General features: G+C 45.5%; 1 protein-coding gene across 1 annotated transcript in view; it reads left to right on the top strand.

Annotated features, from left to right (window-relative positions):
- Nucleotides 1–1,381: 1,381 nt before the first annotated feature.
- GPLD1 (glycosylphosphatidylinositol specific phospholipase D1) overlaps nucleotides 1,382–18,365 on the top strand; it is a 127,621-nt gene continuing 110,637 nt past the window's right edge. The window contains exons 1-3 of the mRNA XM_077269978.1: nucleotides 1,382–1,486; nucleotides 13,050–13,105; nucleotides 15,385–15,463. Of these exons, the coding sequence (XP_077126093.1) occupies nucleotides 1,399–1,486; nucleotides 13,050–13,105; nucleotides 15,385–15,463 (223 nt within the window). The 5' untranslated portion in view covers nucleotides 1,382–1,398. The remainder of the gene's footprint in view (nucleotides 1,487–13,049; nucleotides 13,106–15,384; nucleotides 15,464–18,365) is intronic.

Raw genomic sequence — 18,365 nt, 5'->3', positions numbered from 1 at the left:
AAAATGCCAATGCCGCTTATCTCTGCGACACTGCTGACACCAATCTCCCGGCAATAAATTCTTGTTCTAAAAAGGATAATACTAAGAATAACCTATTCTTGCCAGAAGAATTCACATCTGTATCCATACCAAAATTATCCCATTCCACCCAGACTGTTTGATAACGATTTCACTTAGCCACGGTTGCCGAGTTCGTGCATCAAACGCTGCACCTTCACCAGGTTGCACAGCAGATTCGTCTGCCAAGGGTACCAACTGTCGAACTGAAAATGAGACAGAGCATCAGCCACCTCATTGGATACACCTGGAGTGACACTGGTCAGAAATGAAAAAATTGTGCTGGTTAGGCTACTTTCACACATCAGATTTTTGCCGTCAGGCACAGTCGGGCAAATTTTTCAAAAAATGGATCCGTTTTTTTTTCCGCCGGATCCGTTTTTTTTTCTCATAGACTTGTATTAGTGCTGAATTGTGCCTGATGGCCTAATGTTTCATCTGTTTTTTGCCGGACCCGTCAAAAATTAGTTTTCTGGCGGCCGGAGAAAACGTACAGAGGAACGTTTTTTGTGTCCGGCGAAAAAACGCCCAGCGCCGAAATGGAAATGGAGGCGAAATGGATGAATCCAGCTACCGATTCCGTTTTTTTCACACTGAGCATGCCCCGTAGCTGCATTTTCCATTCTGGATCTTGCATTACAGCAAAAGACTGATGTGTGAAAGTAGCCTTAGGAAGGTGAAAACAGGCCTTTGAGTAAAGGAGTTTAAGCATGTTTAGATGTCAAACACAATAAAAGGGCTGGTTAGGCAGGGTATTTAGCAAATGCTAGTGGGTTGGAGGGCATGGTGGACCTGTCAGATTCCCTTTAAAATGCGTGCGATACTGCCCCATAATAACTGGCTGTATGGGACAGCACTATACATAAAGTAGACTTAACGGTCTATGTAATGTCACACGCAGGTTGTAGTGTTCATTTGCTGTAAGCAATGCAATAGTTCCTGGCACACAAGTACTGTATATGCATCGACCCAATTGTGGTCTTGTGGTCTCTATCATCTTAGCATTTCCCTTTTGTTTTGCTGCATAGAATAGTGCAGTCTCCAGAGGTGTATCGCACAGCATGCTTGTTTTTACAATGGAAGCCCATGGGTGACCGATGCCAATGTATAACTCAACAATGGATTCCATCCATCAAGGGTACTGTACATGTCAGGAAATCTTCCCTAAATTTATCTCTGAAAGACACCGGAAAAACTCTGGCAAACGAGCCATACAGGTAACTTGTTATTGAAAAATTGAATGGACAGTTTAACATTTGTGTCAATATCAATGTCCCCAAGGACAGCAAACTCCAAAGGTTGTTCTAACACATGGTGATGCCACGCGAGCTGTCAGGAAGCATGGCATCTTATACTGCATTATGTGTCGTCCTCTCACTTTACTTACAAACGAGTGAGCCTTGTGGTATTTCAACACATATAGAAATAGGTAAGTCAGGCTCCGTATAGGTTTATGGTGTAATATCTAAGAATTACTTTAATATGATGTAAGCAACTTATTCTTTAAAGAATATTGAGCTATATCCAACGAGTTTCAATTTTTCAATGTATAAAAGTGAGGTTGTTTTTCTATTAATCTTATTTTTCATTGTTGAGCTGTACCTTATACTGTGTAATGCAGGGTTCCCCAACCTGTGGCTCAGGAGCCAAATATTGCCCTGGAGCTGGCTCTCTACCAGCCTGGTGCGCTAGCACCTGGTCTAGCAAACAGCTATGAAGGGCATGTTTGCAGATGGGGACTTTTGTGAGTAGCCCTACATAGAAGAGCAGATCTGGATGCTCATATACTGCTTTGGACGTGGTTGTCCAAAACTAAAATGTATTTTATTCCTAAATGTCTGTCTATTCAATGTCATAATCTAATCTCTTTTCAAAAAGATTTTAATTAAAAATTCCCTATCGTTCCCTTACTACGCTATCTAGCTGTTTTGTTGTCTTTTTTTTCCTAGTTCCTCTTTGATGATGTCACTGCCACAGCCTCTGCCAACACCCTGACCAGGGCCGGTTTTAGGCAAAGTGGGGCCCTAGGCAAAGTTTAAAATGGGGCCCCAAATGCTAACATATTGCACATCATACAGAAGCATTTCGGTTGTATTTACATGCGCTGATCTCAGGCCGCTAAACGAGTGTGATCGACAATACTGAAGTCGTTGGACGCTTCTTTCACGGCCTCTTTCCACCGTCTGAGAAAGAATGAAGGGGACAGAACAATCACTAATAGATCACTAACAGATCACCATACAATATCTACAGTTTACACCGGCGATGTGCTGCTGAGAACAATGATTTTTATTCCGGCATAAACAATCCAATCATCCTATGAATATGCAGCATTTTGCTTGTTTAGTATAATACACCCCATAGTCCTCCATATATTATAATGTGCACCATAGTCCTCCATATTGTAAAATGCACACCCCATAATCCTCCATATAATATAATGTGCCCCATAGTCCTCCATATAGTATAATACACTCCTCATAGTCCTCCATATAGTATTATACACTTCCCATAGTCCTCCATATATTAAAATATACTCCTCAGTCCTCCATATAGCATAATACACTCCTCACAGTGCTCCATATAGTATAATGCACCGTCTTAGTCATCCATGTAGTACAATTCACTTCCCATAGTATAATGCACCCCATAGTTCTTCATATAGTATAATGTATTCCCCATAGTCTTCGATACAGTATAATTCAGCCCACATATAGTATAATGCAGCCACCCCACAGATTATAATGCAGCCACCCCAGAGTATAATGTAACCCCCCCAGAGTATAATGTAACCTCCCCATAGAATATAATGCAGCAACCCCATATAGTATAATGTAGCCCCCTCATAGAGTATGATGCCATCACCCCTCATAGAATATAAATATAATACAGCCTCCCCCATAGAATATAATATACCCCCATAGTATATAGCACAGCCCACATAGTAGTGTATAACACAGCCCACATAGTAGTATATAGCACAGCCACTTAGTATATAGCACAGCCCACACAGTAGTATATAGAACAGCCCACACAGTAGAATAAAGCACTGCCCACACAGTAGTATACAGCACATCCCACAGTAGTATACAGCACTGCCCACAGTAGTATACAGCGCAGCCCACACAGTAGTATACAGCACAACCCACAGTAGTATACAGCACAGCCCACAGTAGTATACAGCACAGCCCACAGTAGTATACAGCACAGCCCACAGTAGTATACAGCACTGCCCACAGTAGTATACAGCACTGCCCACAGTAGTATACAGCACAGCCCACAGTAGTATACAGCACTGCCCACAGTAGTATACAGCACAGCCGACAGTAGTATACAGCACAGTATCCACATCCCCCTTCTCTCCCCGCTTCTCTCCTCCAGAGAATGGCCGCACAGTCTAGTTAAAAAAAAATAAACAAAAAAAACACAAGCTCCTCACCTCTCCCTGAGCCCGCGCTGCTCCCTCCCTGCTCCTGTGTCGGCGGCTGCCGCCGCACTGCCTGACACACAGCGAGTGCGCGATGCCACCTGCTGTGTCAGAGGCAGAGCGGGGAATGATGGGATGTGACGCTCTCACCTCCATCATTGCTTTGAACTGTACCGGCAGACGCCGGTATAGTTCAATGCGGCGGGGGAGTCGGCGCTTGCGGCAGGCGGGCCCCCCTGCCTCACAGGGGCCTCATAGCGGCTGCGTGACTTGCCGCTAGCTGGGGGCCCCTGGGGGAGCGGGGGCCCCAGGCAGCTGCCTGGTCTGCCTGCCCCTAACGCCGGCCCTGACCCTGACACAACGTTACATCACTGATGTCCATTTCTGTGGCTGGACAACTCCCTGCTCTACTGAGCATACGATGGTTGTCAATTCTGACGAATGCTCAGTAGGATCTTGTCACTGCGCAATATGTACAGTGACAATGCGCTCCCTCACGAACTCAGAAGTGATGAGCCTGCAAGAGAGTGCACTGTCAAAGTGCAAGGAGAGAGTGAATGAACTGAGACCGTCCCCACACTTGAAAGTGAGGTCACTTCTAATCAGGCGTATGTTGGTATTGACAATTGATGTATATTCAGTAAACATACTTCATTTCAGGGAGGGGGTATGAGCTGCGGCAGTGACCACAGCCTCTGCCCCATTTTAATGTATTTTTTGACTATCCCAGCATGCATTGGGATTCTGAAACGAAGCATCATCAAAGAGGTAGTAAAATGTAGTAAAATAAATAAATAAAGCAGTTAGATAGTGTAGTGAGAGGAACTATATGGAATTTTTAAATTCTATCAAAATCTTCAAAATGTTGCACGCAATTCATGAATTTTCTGCAAAGTCAAAAATAGTCAGTTGGTCTGCCTTAAACGGTTTTTGCAAACGTTTGACTCAAAAAGGCACACGTTTCTCAAGATGGTGCTAAAATTGGCATGCTGAAACATCCTGGAATATTCAAAAATACACTAGGGTTGGGCTGGAATTTGAGTTACGCCAAATTTTGCAACTTTTTAAGAATCATTCAAAAACATCTGGAATTGCTACACTCTGCCCACAAAGTGGAAAACAAAATAAAAAACAAGAGAAAACATAAAATAGATTTTTTTAAAAGGCGCAAATAGAATAATGAATTGGATGCAAACAAAAAGAGCTGTAAAATGCACAAAACTAGACAAATCACAGGCATAAAGGCAATGAGGAATCAGGGCCAAAGATTGCAGAGCTATTTTTGCGAAAGAAAGTGACGCCATATTGATTGTGGTGCCTCAATTTTTATTTTTGCATTAATATTTATTGATTATATAATCAATTATTTTTAATACAAAAATGAATTCACTGTTTTAATTGTTTATTTATACATATTTCTTAAGTCACTGGGGGTTGCTATTTGTTTTTGGGCGGGTGTGTCTGAACACGACACTTACATACCTCAAATACAGCAGCCCCTGGACATAATAGACTGTGGTCACAGTCCGACCGCATCGCTTGTATTGAGGCTGCCTTAGCTGTGACGTGGGCACCCCTCCTGGGCTGTCCAGGTCACAGCTGAGGGAAGAGATCATGGCCATTTTGTTGTAGCCCGCAGTTTATGCTGCGGGCTCCAGTTTCCCCCTGTCACCTCTCATAGTACTCAAGTGACAGGCAGGGCCGGTTTTAGACAAAGTTGGGCCCCAGACAAAAGTTTAAGTGGGGCCCCAAATGCTAACATTGTAAAATCACACAAACATTTAGGCTACATTACATGAGCAGGATGCGGATACAGTTGATGGAGGGGCCTGGAGCCAGTGCTCACACTGTGGCCCCCATATTTAGGGGCCTTATATCGGCCAATGGGTCTGCCACTATTAGCTGTATGCAGGGGCGTTGCTAGGGTCAGAAAAGATTGGGGGCCTAAGACAAAGAGTTGCCCCCCAACCCCCTCTTAATTTTTTTTTTTTTAACACTGCACATAACACAGTGATAACTCTCTGAGTACAGGTAATATAGTAGTATAGTAGATCGGCACAAAAGAAGTGACATGCTCCTTCTTTCAATCCGCTGCATTTTCCATGCAGAATTTTCCGCACCATTAGCACAGCATTTTTTTTTCCTATTGATTTACATTGTACTGTGGATCTGCAGCGTTTCTGCGCGGAAAAAAACGCTGCGGATCCACAGGAAATCTGCATGGTGTGCACATAGCCTAATTTACTAAAACCACTTAAAAATTGCAGTGAAAAATGCTGTTGCAATATCTGCAGCTTTTTTATTCTTTCATTGCTTTCTATGGGTGAAAACACACTGAAAGAAGTGACACGCTACAGATTTAAAAAGCGCTACAGTTCTGAAATTCAGTCAGAAAAAAAACAAGCGCATGCAGGAGATTTTGGACATTTCATGTTTTGCTGGCACTTTAAGGGTATGTTTCCACGGTCAAGCACGCAGCGTCCAGATGTTACAGCATAGTGGAGGGGATTTCATGAAATCCTGTCTCCACTATGCATTAAAAGACGCATGCGGCAGACCCGCGGAAACGGACATGTGGCGCGTCTTTTAAGAACGCAGCATGTCCTTACATTGCTGAAACAACGCAAGGACAACGCAGGTGACCTGACAGTGACCTCAGGTGCAGATTTGGTCAGGATGTGTAAAATCCTGACCAAATCCTGATGCAATCCTGAACGTGGAAACATACCCTAAAAAGCAGCCATTGGCCATGATCACATGCAGAATTTTTGCAGATTTTTCTTCTGGAAATAAGAAGTTTACAGCATTTTACAGCACAAGCAAAAACTGAGATTTTCAGAACTCTCCTGCACACCCTTTTATTTTCTCCTGACTGATTTTCACAACTGCAGCGTTTTTTAAATCTGCAGCATATCACTTCTTTCAGCAATTTTTTTCACCCGTAGAAAGCAATGAAAAAGTTTAAAAAATGCTGCAAATGTCGCAACGTTGTTTTTCGCTGCGTTTTTGGTTAATACAACTAATGTTATTAAACATGTACTGTAGACAAAATGCATACTGTAAAAAAAACAAAAACAGCAAAAGCTCTAAGGGTATGTGCCCACAATCAGTAAACGCTACTGGTCGGCTGCTGTGTACTTGTGCAGCCAGGGCTGCCACTAGAAATTTTGGGGCCCCATACTGGCAAAATTTTCGGGGCCCCCTTGAGACTCCGCCCAGGCTCCACCCCAGCCCCGCCTCCACGCTCAACCCCTCAAACTGTCCACAGTCCCACCGCTCTCTCTTGGAAAAACTCCACTTCTCACCAATCACACATTGAGGGTACGTATCCACCTCCAGGATGGCCGGCGGTTGCGTCGGAGCGGCAAACCCGCTCAGCGCTAAGCCCCGCCCCCTACTGTGTCGCGATGATGCCGGATGTGTTCATTGCACACATCCGGGATCATCGCACCCCACACATAGGGCCCTGTGTTATAGCTTGCGGCGGCGCAGCTGCCGCAAGGAACACGGACATGCTGCGATCTTAAAAGAAGCGCCGCATGTCCGGAGTCGCAGGGCCGCCGGGTGCGTGTTACCACGCATACTGGAGACGGGATTTCATAAAATCCCCTTCACTATGCTGGAACATCTGGACGCTGCGTGTTTTACGCTGTGGCCCCACGCAGCGTCAAACACGCAGCGTTTACTTAACGTGGACACATACCCTAACAGTTCCCATCACCAGATCACACATATAGCCGGCAGCTTTTGTTTTGGCAAAAAGATTTTGTAAGCCGCCACCATAACACGGTAGACTCTTTTGGTGAGGCCCTACTCTGCTGTAACCTATTAAATATTTGTTAAAATATGCAATACAATTTAGGTATATTTTTATTTATTTTTAAATTTTTAAAATGACCAATAATATCACATAAAAAGAACAAATACCGCTACACCATGACCAGATGACATATTACCACCACAGTGATCGAATAATATCACATACAAGGGACAAATACCGCTACACCATGACCAAACTGCATATTACCACCACAGTGATCAAATAATATCACATTCAAGGAACAAATACCGCAACACCATGTCCAGACCACATATTACCACCACATAGTTACTGAATACTACAATTCTGATCAGTAATAAAAAAAAAAGCACCACACTATCACCATAAGTGCCATTATACACAGGAGATCTGTACTTAGTATGCAGTGTCTGTGTACAGATAATCCAGTGATCACTAGTGAAATTATACAAAGGACCTCTGTATATAGTATACAGTGTATAGTGTCAGTGTATAGGTAACACTGACTTACCAGTGACGTCTCTAGGTGAAGTCCTTCATCTTTCATCCAGCACAGACCGCCATCATGTCTTCCAGCCAGGACTCGTTTCTGCAGGAAATAACACAGTTATCTCGAGCTCCGCTTGTAGAACACATTACTTAATTTTTCCCAACTTCTACATTACACCGCATAAAGAAAAAGAGGCAACATAGTGTCACTCTACACAGTAACAGGACCGCCCCCTCATTTAAAACAGTGTCCTCAAAAAATAAATACATCACTGCAGTAATAATATCCCTTAATTAGTCCCTATGGTAATAATATTCCCCATCCTGGCCCCCGTGTGTCTCATTCCTGGCGTCAGCCATATGTTCTCCCATCCTGCCCTCATGAGTATCCATCCTGCCCCATATGATCTCCCCATCCTGCCCCATCTGTCTCCATCGTATCCATCCTGCCCCATGATCCTGCACAATCTGTCTCCAATTCTGCCCCCAGTGTCTCCAATCATGCCTCCTGTGTCACCAATCCTTCCCCATCTGTCTCCAGTCATGCCCCCATGTCTTTCATCATACCCCATATCTCCATTCTGCCCGTGTCCAGCATCATAGCCCCTGTGTCCAGCATCATAGCCCCTGTGTCCAGCATCATTCATAGCCCGTGTCCAGCATCATTCATAGCCCCTGTGTCCAGCATCATTCATAGCCCCTGTGTCCAGCATCTCTGCCCCTGTGTCCAGCATTCTGCCCCCTGTGTCCAGCATACTGCCCCCTTGTAAAGCATACTGCCCCGTGTCCAGCATCTCTGCCCCTGTATCCAGCATCTCTGCCCCGTGTCCAGCATCTCTGCCCCCTGTGTCCAGCATCTCTGCCCCCTGTGTCCAGCATTCTGCCCCCTGTGTCCAGCATTCTGCCCCCTGTGTCCAGCATTCTGCCCCCTTGTCCAGCATACTGCCCCCTGTGTCCAGCATCTCTGCCCCCTGTGTCCAGCATCTCTGCCCCCTGTGTCCAGCATACTGCCCCCTTGTCCAGCATACTGCCCCGTGTCCAGCATCTCTGCCCCTGTGTCCAGCATCTCTGCCCCCTGTGTCCAGCATCTCTGCCCCCTGTGTCCAGCATCTCTGCCCCCTGTGTCCAGCATCTCTGCCCCCTGTGTCCAGCATTCTGCCCCCTGTGTCCAGCATTCTGCCCCGTGCCCAGCATTCTGCCCCAGTGTCCAGCATTCTGCCCCCTTGTCCAGCATACTGCCCCCTGTGTCCAGCATCTCTGCCCCCTGTGTCCAGCATCTCTGCCCCGTGTCCAGCATCTCTGCCCCCTGTGTCCAGCATCTCTGCCCCCTGTGTCCAGCATACTGCCCCCTTGTCCAGCATACTGCCCCCTTGTCCAGCATACTGCCCCTGTGTCCAGCATCTCTGCCCCTGTGTCCAGCATCTCTGCCCCCTGTGTCCAGCATCTCTGCCCCCTGTGTCTAGCATCTCTGCCCCCTGTGTCCAGCATCTCTGCCCCCTGTGTCCAGCATCTCTGCCCCCTGTGTCCAGCATCTCTGCCCCCTGTGTCCAGCATCTCTGCCCCCTGTGTCCAGCATTCTGCCCCCTTGTCCAGCATACTGCCCCCTGTGTCCAGCATCTCTGCCCCCTGTGTCCAGCATCTCTGCCCCCTGTGTCCAGCATCTCTGCCCCCTGTGGCCAGCATCTCTGCCCCCTTGTCCAGCATACTGCCCCGTGTCCAGCATCTCTGCCCCCGTGTCCAGCATCTCTGCCCTCGTGTCCAGCATCTCTGCCCCCGTGTCCAGCATCTCTGCCCCCGTGTCCAGCATCTCTGCCCCCGTGTCCAGCATCTCTGCCCCGTGTCCAGCATCTCTGCCCCCTGTGTCCAGCATCTCTGCCCCCTGTGTCCAGCATCTCTGCCCCCTGTGTCCAGCATCTCTGCCCCTTTGTCCAACATTCTGCCCCCTGTGTCCAGCATACTGCCCCCTTGTCCAGCATACTGCCCCGTGTCCAGCATCTCTGCCCCTGTGTCCAGCATCTCTGCCCCTGTGTCCAGCATCTCTGCCCCCTGTGTCCAGCATCTCTGCCCCCTGTGTCCAGCATCTCTGCCCCCTGTGTCCAGCATATTGCCCGTGTCCAGCTTTTTGCCCCAGCGTGTCCAGCGTTCTGCCCCGGGCCCCAGCGTGTGTGTCCAGCGTTCTGCCCCGGGCCCCAGCGTGTCCAGCGTTCTGCCCCGGGCCCCACCCCCCTGGGATCACCGTTCTAAAAAAAAAAAAGAGTTCTTACCTTGCCATGCTCCTGCGGCGGGGAACCACCTCACTTCCTCCACGCAGGTGAAGGACGCACTCGCCGGCGGCTGACAATGACGTCAGACGCCGGCGAAGTGCGACTGCGCCTCTGACTGGCTGGCGGCGGCTGTTAACCATTGACGTGCGGGCACGGGCCCGCACGTCAATAGTGGCCCGCAGCGCCGGCAGGGGGGGCCCGCAGCGCCGGCAGGTGGGGGGCCCGCAGCGCCGGCAGGGGGGGGGGGGGGCTGCAGTGCCGGCAGGGTGGGGCCCGGTGAGCAGATTAGACGGGGCCCGATGCGGGCCCCCTCTGCTCACCGGGCCCCATACGCCAGTCATGGCTGTCATGCCCTGATGGCGGCCCTGTGTGCAGCATCCAACCCGCAGTGGCCAGATGTTACAGCATAGTGGATGGGATTTCAAGAAATTCTATCTTTACTATGCGTGCACTGACACCTGCAGATCACCCGCAGAGACGGACATGCGGCGCGTCTCTCCAGACCGCAGCATGCCAATTTATCTGGCGTAACTCGGACACTTCCTGTCAGGACGAGTGGGGAACACCGCGTCCAGACACGCCGCTAAGGCACTCCACACCTGTCTCCAGCTGAAGCACAGGTTAGTTACTGGACGGACTGCTAGTCACTCTGACACCACCCTCATATGACGGACAATGGGACACTGAAACTCTCACATAATTCCGCAGGCTCTACATCTATATCTTCCGCAAGTTTTACGGATAGACAGACTGGTATGTTCACTCTATATAAGGCACAAAACTCCCTTAGAATCCACTCTTTGGAATATGAATGTTTTTCACATATATTTCTCCAGATCAAGTTCTGTCATTCTGAACCTATTGGTTAATCCAAGTCAATAGACGCACAGTTATCTGGTATGTGTTATTATAATTTAATTACCACCTATTCCTCACCATCAACACAGTTCAGTCTGTATTGTATCCCGTCACTGTTCATGTTATTGCTTACTATATGAGTTTAGGTTGCGCAGGTACCAAGCTTGTTATCCTTTTTTTTCCTTTCAATCCAAATTGACCATAATTGACTTTTGATGTGTTTGTATATACTTTATTTCGTTTATCACCTTTTTCTTTTTGTAACTTCTATGTAGTAACTGAGGAAGGTCTGAAGTAAGACCGAAACGTTTTGCTACTACAGTGGACAACAATAAACCACCACTTGTTTATTTAAGTTGAGTGCCGAGTCTTTAAATACACATTTCAATTTATCTTGCGTAGACGCGAGTCTCCGCAAGAGAAATCTCACCAATATATTGGACGTGGTGATTCCGCACGGTTCAATGGACACATGCGGAATCACCTGTGTTCAATAGACTGCAGCACATGTCCGCTGTGTCCAAAGTGCTGCCATTTCCGGATCATCTGCACGTACCCTAAAAAATGGGTGCTTTGAAAGCAGTGTTTTCACTGCCAAGAGAGCAGGCTTTGGCTGCAAAAAAAATGCACCAAAAATGCTGATTCATATGCACACCTGTACTATATATGTGCATGGTTCACCCTTATTATTTCACGTGGGAATTCATTTATTTCTATATAATAAATACTTTGATTCAGCAGACAATATTCCTGTCTTGTGTCATCCAGAGAGTAGTGACAGGAGATCGCCCTGTCAGATTAAAAGCAGTGATTTAGTGACTGTGGTCAGAGCCTATGCTGATCCCTGCTGTATGTGACTGTGAAACCTGATCCTACAGCAATCAGCACAGAGCTCCGGGACCACAGTGAGTAAATCACAGCCCTGAGGGGGTCTCACGGGGGATTTGGGAGAGACATTCCAGAACAACAGAGCAATGCACAGCATTATTCACTGCTGTACACCCTCTGGGCACTTCATAAAGGGGCTGCAGATGCAGGGGCCCCCTTTGTAGGTTGGGGCCACAGGCATCTGCCTGGTCTGCCTGCCCCAAACGCTGGCCCTGGTGACAGGAGCAGAGGAGGTCTGGGGTGAGGTGAGCATCATCGGCAGGGATCAGCAGCCTGGCATTAGTAGTACATTTCCAGGCTGCTGATCACCAATGTGACTGCAGTGTTCAGAGCACAGCAGAGTAATTATCACCCTGCTGCACTCTGATCACTGACACAGCTCTACTATGGCACTGTAATGCTGCTAAAGGAAGCTTACACTGCCATAGGAAATTTGTGTATGTAATGCGATCATTTCACCTGACAAACAACTTAAAGAAAAAAAAAAGGATGATGCATTAAAGTTTGTGAATTTTCCTATGTGTATGAGCATATTAAATAATAATTTAAAAAAACATTAAAATATTAATACTTGACATTTTTTCAGTTTTTCAAATTTTTTTAATGGCACCTTCCCTTTTTTTTTTTTTCCTTCTAGGAGCAGAAAAATGCATTTCCATTAATCACGTATATATCTTATTTGTTATTTTCATGGATAGAACACATAACCATAGAAGTCTATGGGGCTGTTCACATGTCCATAATTTTTTTTTACAACTAACAAATAAAGTAGCACTCTGTAGCGCTATAGCATGCAAACATGATATTCAGTATATGAAATTTGAATTGCATTACTGCTCTAGAAAATAGGAAATAATGCATAGGCTTTCACACCGAGCTCTCCACCCATCAGCCACTGGCAGTTTTAATTACAGCAAGATCCTACCTTCCAATATAAATGTAGGCTTCAGCCTAGGAGAGCATTCACATTAGGATATGTCTCATCAGAGAGGATCGCCTTATCGTGGCTGTCGGTTACACTTGAATTGGCCAATTTATGAGCGAAGTATAAGTACAAAGTACTGGTATTCTGTCTTGATGAACTGGTATATGGTCACACAGCTGTTGCTGTCAGTGCTCTTCCTTGAATGTATCTCTCTCATAGACTTCAATATAGCAAGCTCTGCCATATCTTTGCAGCTTTGGCCAACTTTCAGCTAATGTATATATGTAGGCACCATGAGACTGTTTGTTTAAGGAACCTGAAAAAATATTTTTTTTGTTACAGCTCACAGAGGTCTGGAGTATTTTAATGAAGAATATGGAAAAGTAAATTACCGAGAGGTACAGTTACGATATTACTGAAAATAAAGTGGAAGAAATTGATATTGTGATTATGGTCTACACATTCGCCCACAATAAACATTAGAGGGGCAAACATAAGTATAGTAGACACAATTGCTCAGGGTGTACTCATATATCACTAGCAGAAATAGGGGCATATAAGCACTACAGATGGAAACCTGGATGTTCGGGTTTGGCACAACAGTAACAAAAAGTTTGGGTGTCAGAATAGTACCCGAACCCGAACCCCATTCGCTTGAATGGGGGGCCCGAACATCCAATGTTTTCCACGTTGTTATGTGCATGATAGCGCGACAAACACCGCTTCTGATCGGTGGTAAAATCATCACCGCCGGTCAGACAGCCACAGTACCCATGCTGTCAAATGACAGCGTGTGCCCGCAGTTATGATCAGAGGTACTGTATAAAGTTTACCTCCGGTCATTGGTGTCAGCTGATGGGACTACTGCTCCCATAAGCCGATGCCTGCTGCCTCTAATAAGTGGGAGCAGGAACGGCTGATGAGAGTATTCATCAGCCAGCGCCTGTGCTGAAAATAAATAATTTAAAAAAAAATGGCGTGGGTTCCCCCGTATATTTAATAACCAGCCAGGCAAAACTGACAGCTGGGGGCTGCAACCCTCAGCTGTCAGCTTCAGCAAGGCTGGTTGTCAAGTATAGAGGGGTCCTCACGCTGTTTTTTTAAATTATTTAAATAAATAATTTTAAAAAACGGCGTGGGGTCCCTCCCATTTTTGACAACCAGCCTTGCTAAAGCAGGTGCTTGTATTTTCAGGCTTGTAAGGTGCCGTGGATATTGACCCCTCCAGCCTAAAAATAGCAGCCCGCAGCCGCCCAGAAAAGGCGCATCTATTTGATGCACAAATTCTGGCGCTTTGCCCTGCTCTTCCCACTTGCCCTGTAGCGGCATCGATGACATTCGATTTTCATGAACTGTCTGAAAGGACAAGGTGGAGAAACTTTTTTTTTTTTTTTACATTTTTCCACAAACTGATAACACTTAGATCAAACACTCTGATTAAATTCTGAATAAACTGTGAATAACTTCTGATCAAAATCTGATCAGAATATTCTGTCTTTTTCTCGTACTTTGAAAAATCAGACCGATGAATGAGCCTTAAATGGGTTGTCAGGTCCAATTTGATGTCTGCAGTCACACGGTGACTGCAGACATCAATTTCCCCAGCGCACTCACTGTGCGCTGCGGGGATTCGCCAGTTTCTGACCTGGGACTGGAGGTTATGTATGCGTTATACATACAGCCACTGGGCGCAGCATCGCTTCATACAGTTGTATACAATACAAGTGTATGGAGCGAGGCCATGCCCACTAGACAGGCTCTGGCCAGGGGTATGTATAACTCGTACATACCCTTCGATCCTGGGTCAGAAACTGGCGAATCCCCGCAGTGCACAGTGCATGAGCTGGGGGGATTCATAAGTCTGTAGTCACAGCCCCTTTTACTCAGGCTTCATGAACAATGTTTAATTCTGCAGCATGAGATCTCATTTTGATACTTGCATGAATTCTCTGAAGCAAAAATTGTAGTCCATCTAAGGCTACTTTCACACTAGCGTCGGGCCCGGCCCGTCGCAGTGCGTCGGGCCGAGGTTACCGACGCTAGCGTTCTCTGCGCCGTACAACGGAGGCAGCGGATGCATTTTTCCAGCGCATCCGCCACCCCATTGTGAGGTGCGGGGAAGTGCGGGGTGGTGGGGGCGGAGTTCCGGCCGCGCATGTGCGGTCGGAAAAAGCGGACCGTCGGCAGCAAAAAACGTTACATGTAACGTTTTTTGCTCCCGGCGGACCGCCACAACACGGCGCAACCGTCTCACGACAGTTGCGACGTGTGTCAATGCGTCGCAAATGCGTCGCTAATGTTAGTCAATGGGAAAAAAACGCATCCTGCAAGCACTTTTGCAGGATGCGTTTTTTTGCCAAAACGACGCATTGCGACGTATTGAAAAAAACGCTAGTGTGAAAGTAGCCTTAATTGCGGTTGAGAAGTGAGATGTCACATGATTCAGGGAATATACAGCTTGTATCATGGATGTTAAAGACTGTTGATAACAATGCAAGATGTTTTATCTCCTACACTGAACTACAATTTTTGCATGGTTTAATATACTATATTCTGCTATTGTTGGGTAAAATGAATAAATATAAAAACATAGCAGGAAACTCCATGTGATTCCTCACTATTAAATGATATTTTAATATGAATGAATTCCATTTTCTTACATATAATGTTGTACCAGCTCTTGCAGAAACATTCAGATGCTTTCCAGGCTGGAAGTGTTTATCCTGACACCTTTTATCAGGATCTGTGCAGGCATGGTGGGTATATTATTCATTTTATTTATTTTAATCTCTTATATAAGGCCATCAATTTCCACAGCACTTTACAGATATTATCATCCCTGTCCCCATTAGGGCTCACTATCTAAATTCCCTATCATTATGTGTTTGTAAATATCAAAGACTGACCTGACCATCTCTTCCCAACAGAAAACAGGTGCAAACTGAGAGTAGCCATCTCCATATACAGTAGTGTTCAAAATAATAGCAGTGCATTTGTTCTAGTTTTTATTTCCATGCATTGGGAACATTGCACACTGTTTTCTAATTGAAAACATGAAGAGAAATGTATATAGTTTTTAACTACATAACAAAAAATAAAAAATGAACATTGGGCTGTTCTAAAAAATAGCAGTGTCTGCATTTATCTTTACAAACTGACAATATGTACTATTTTTTTTTGTGGATTTAACATAACTGTGAATGCCTAACCTAATATTTAGTTGTATACCCACATTTGTTTTTATAACTGCTTCACATATTTGCATAGAGTCAAACAACTTCTGGCACCTGTTATCAGGGTCGGATCGGGGTGTCTGGGGCCCACCAGGGGAATGGTCTTTAGGGGCCCACCCTACAGCTATATGCAAATATCTGTCTGTCGTTAGCCCCATTATAGTGGATCATCGGCTGTAAAACACAGGGGGCTTCTGCACATCTACTGTGCGCCCCCATAACTGGGATGTATAATTACAGTAGTTTATATTAATGGGGTTCTTTGGTTAAAACAAGTAATCACCAATCCATAGGCGCTACAGGATAGGTGATCGCGTAAGCTCGACCATTAGAAACTGCACCGATCGGAAGAATGAGGAAGTTTTATCGTTGATAGGACACTTTTCCCATTTTAAAATGGAGTGGCAGGTGTCATATCTGAGCTCCAGCTCCATACAACTCCAGTCTAATGGGGATAAAAAGTTCCATATTTTGCTGAATTGGTCTAAGTAGTCAGACCCCCACCAATCAATACGTTATCACTAGTGATGAGCGAGTGTACTCGTTGCTTGAGTTTTCCCGAGCACGCTCGGGTGGTCTCAGAGTATTTGTAACTGCTCGGAGATTTAGTTTTTGTTGATGCAGCTGCATGATTTAAGGCTGCTAGCCAGGCTGAGTACATGTGGGGGTTGCTAGGGAATCCCTACATGTCTTCAAGCTGTCTATCAGCTGTAAATCATGCAGCTGAGGCAACGAAAACTAAATCTCCGAGCAGTCACAAATACTCGGAGATCACCTGAGCGTGCTCGGGAAAACCCGAGCAACGAGTATACTCGTTCATCACTAGTTATCACTTATCCTGTGGATAGATGATTACTTTTTTCACAAGAAAACCCCTGTAAATGCATCCCTGCCGCTGTGTATCAAGTATCGAATTTCTAATGGAAATAAAGAACCTTCTCTTAATTAATATCAGAGAGAACAAATGACCACCATGCACAACACAGTCCTCTATACCAAGACCAATACTACAACATACAGGGAAGAAATACCACCACACCATGACCAGACCACATAGTGACTGAATAATACTATACACAAGGGACAAATACTGCCACACCATAACCAGACCACATATTACCACCACATATTGACCAAATAATATGACATATTAACAGCATATAGGGACCAAATAATACCACATGCAAGGAGAAATACCGTCACACCGTGACCAGACCACAAATTACCACCACATAGTGACCGAATAATATGACATATTACCAGCATATAGGGACCAAATAATACCACATACAAGGAGAAATACTGCCACACCGTGACCAGACCACAAATTACCACCACATAGTGACTGAATGCTACAGTACTGATCATGAACACAAGCCACGATACTAACAACACTGTTATTACCAATAGTGACATTATACACAGGAGCTCTGTATATAGTGTCAGTGTACAGATAATAGTGATCACCAGTGACATTATACACACGAGCTCTGTATATAGTGTCAGTGTACTGATAATACAGTGATCACTAGTGATATACACAGGAGCTCTGTATATTGTGTCAGTGTACAGGTAATAGTGATCATAGGTGACATTATACACAAGAGCTCTGTATATAGTGTCAGTGTACAGGTAATACAGTGGTCACCAGTGACATTATACACAGGAGCTCTGTATATAGTGTGTGTACAGGTAATACAGTTGTCACCCGTGACATTATACACAGGAGCTCTGTATATAGTGTCAGTGTACAGGTAATACAGTGATCATAGGTGACATTATACACAAGAGCTCTGTATATAGTGTCAGTGTACAGGTAATACAGTGATCACCAATGACATTATACATAGGAGCACTGTATATAGGGTCTGTGTACAGGTAATACACTAATCACCAGTGACATTATACACAGGAGCTCTGTATATAGTGTCAGTATACAGGTAATACTGTGATCACCAGTGACATTATATACAGGAGTGTTATGATCTGGTGGCCTAAGAGCAGCATGGGATGTACTCTGGAGAAGGTGGAACCTGTACTGACCGCAGACCCTGAACCTAACACCGCAACTAGAAGTAGCCGTGGAATGTACCTAGCGCTCCCTAGACATCTCGACACAGCCGGAGGACTAATTACCCCTAGAGATAGAAAAGGGAAAACTATCTTGCCTCAGAGAAAATCCCCAAAGAACAGGCAGCCCCCCACAAATATTGACTGTGAGAGGAGAGGGAAAAAACATACACAGACTGAAATGAGAATTTAGCAAAGGAGGCCACTTCTAGCTAAATAGAAAGGACAGTACAGAGTACTATGCAGTCAGTATTAAAACACTAGAAAATATCCACCACAGAAAATACAAAAACTCCACAGCTAACTAAAGACATGGAGGGTATATCTGCATCTCCAGAGATACCAGCTTGGCTAA

The sequence above is a fragment of the Ranitomeya variabilis genome, chromosome 6, assembly GCF_051348905.1.
Source record: "Ranitomeya variabilis isolate aRanVar5 chromosome 6, aRanVar5.hap1, whole genome shotgun sequence".
NCBI lineage: Eukaryota > Metazoa > Chordata > Amphibia > Anura > Dendrobatidae > Ranitomeya > Ranitomeya variabilis.
Note: the sequence above shows the minus strand (reverse complement) of the source record. Positions and strands in the feature narration are given on the sequence as shown.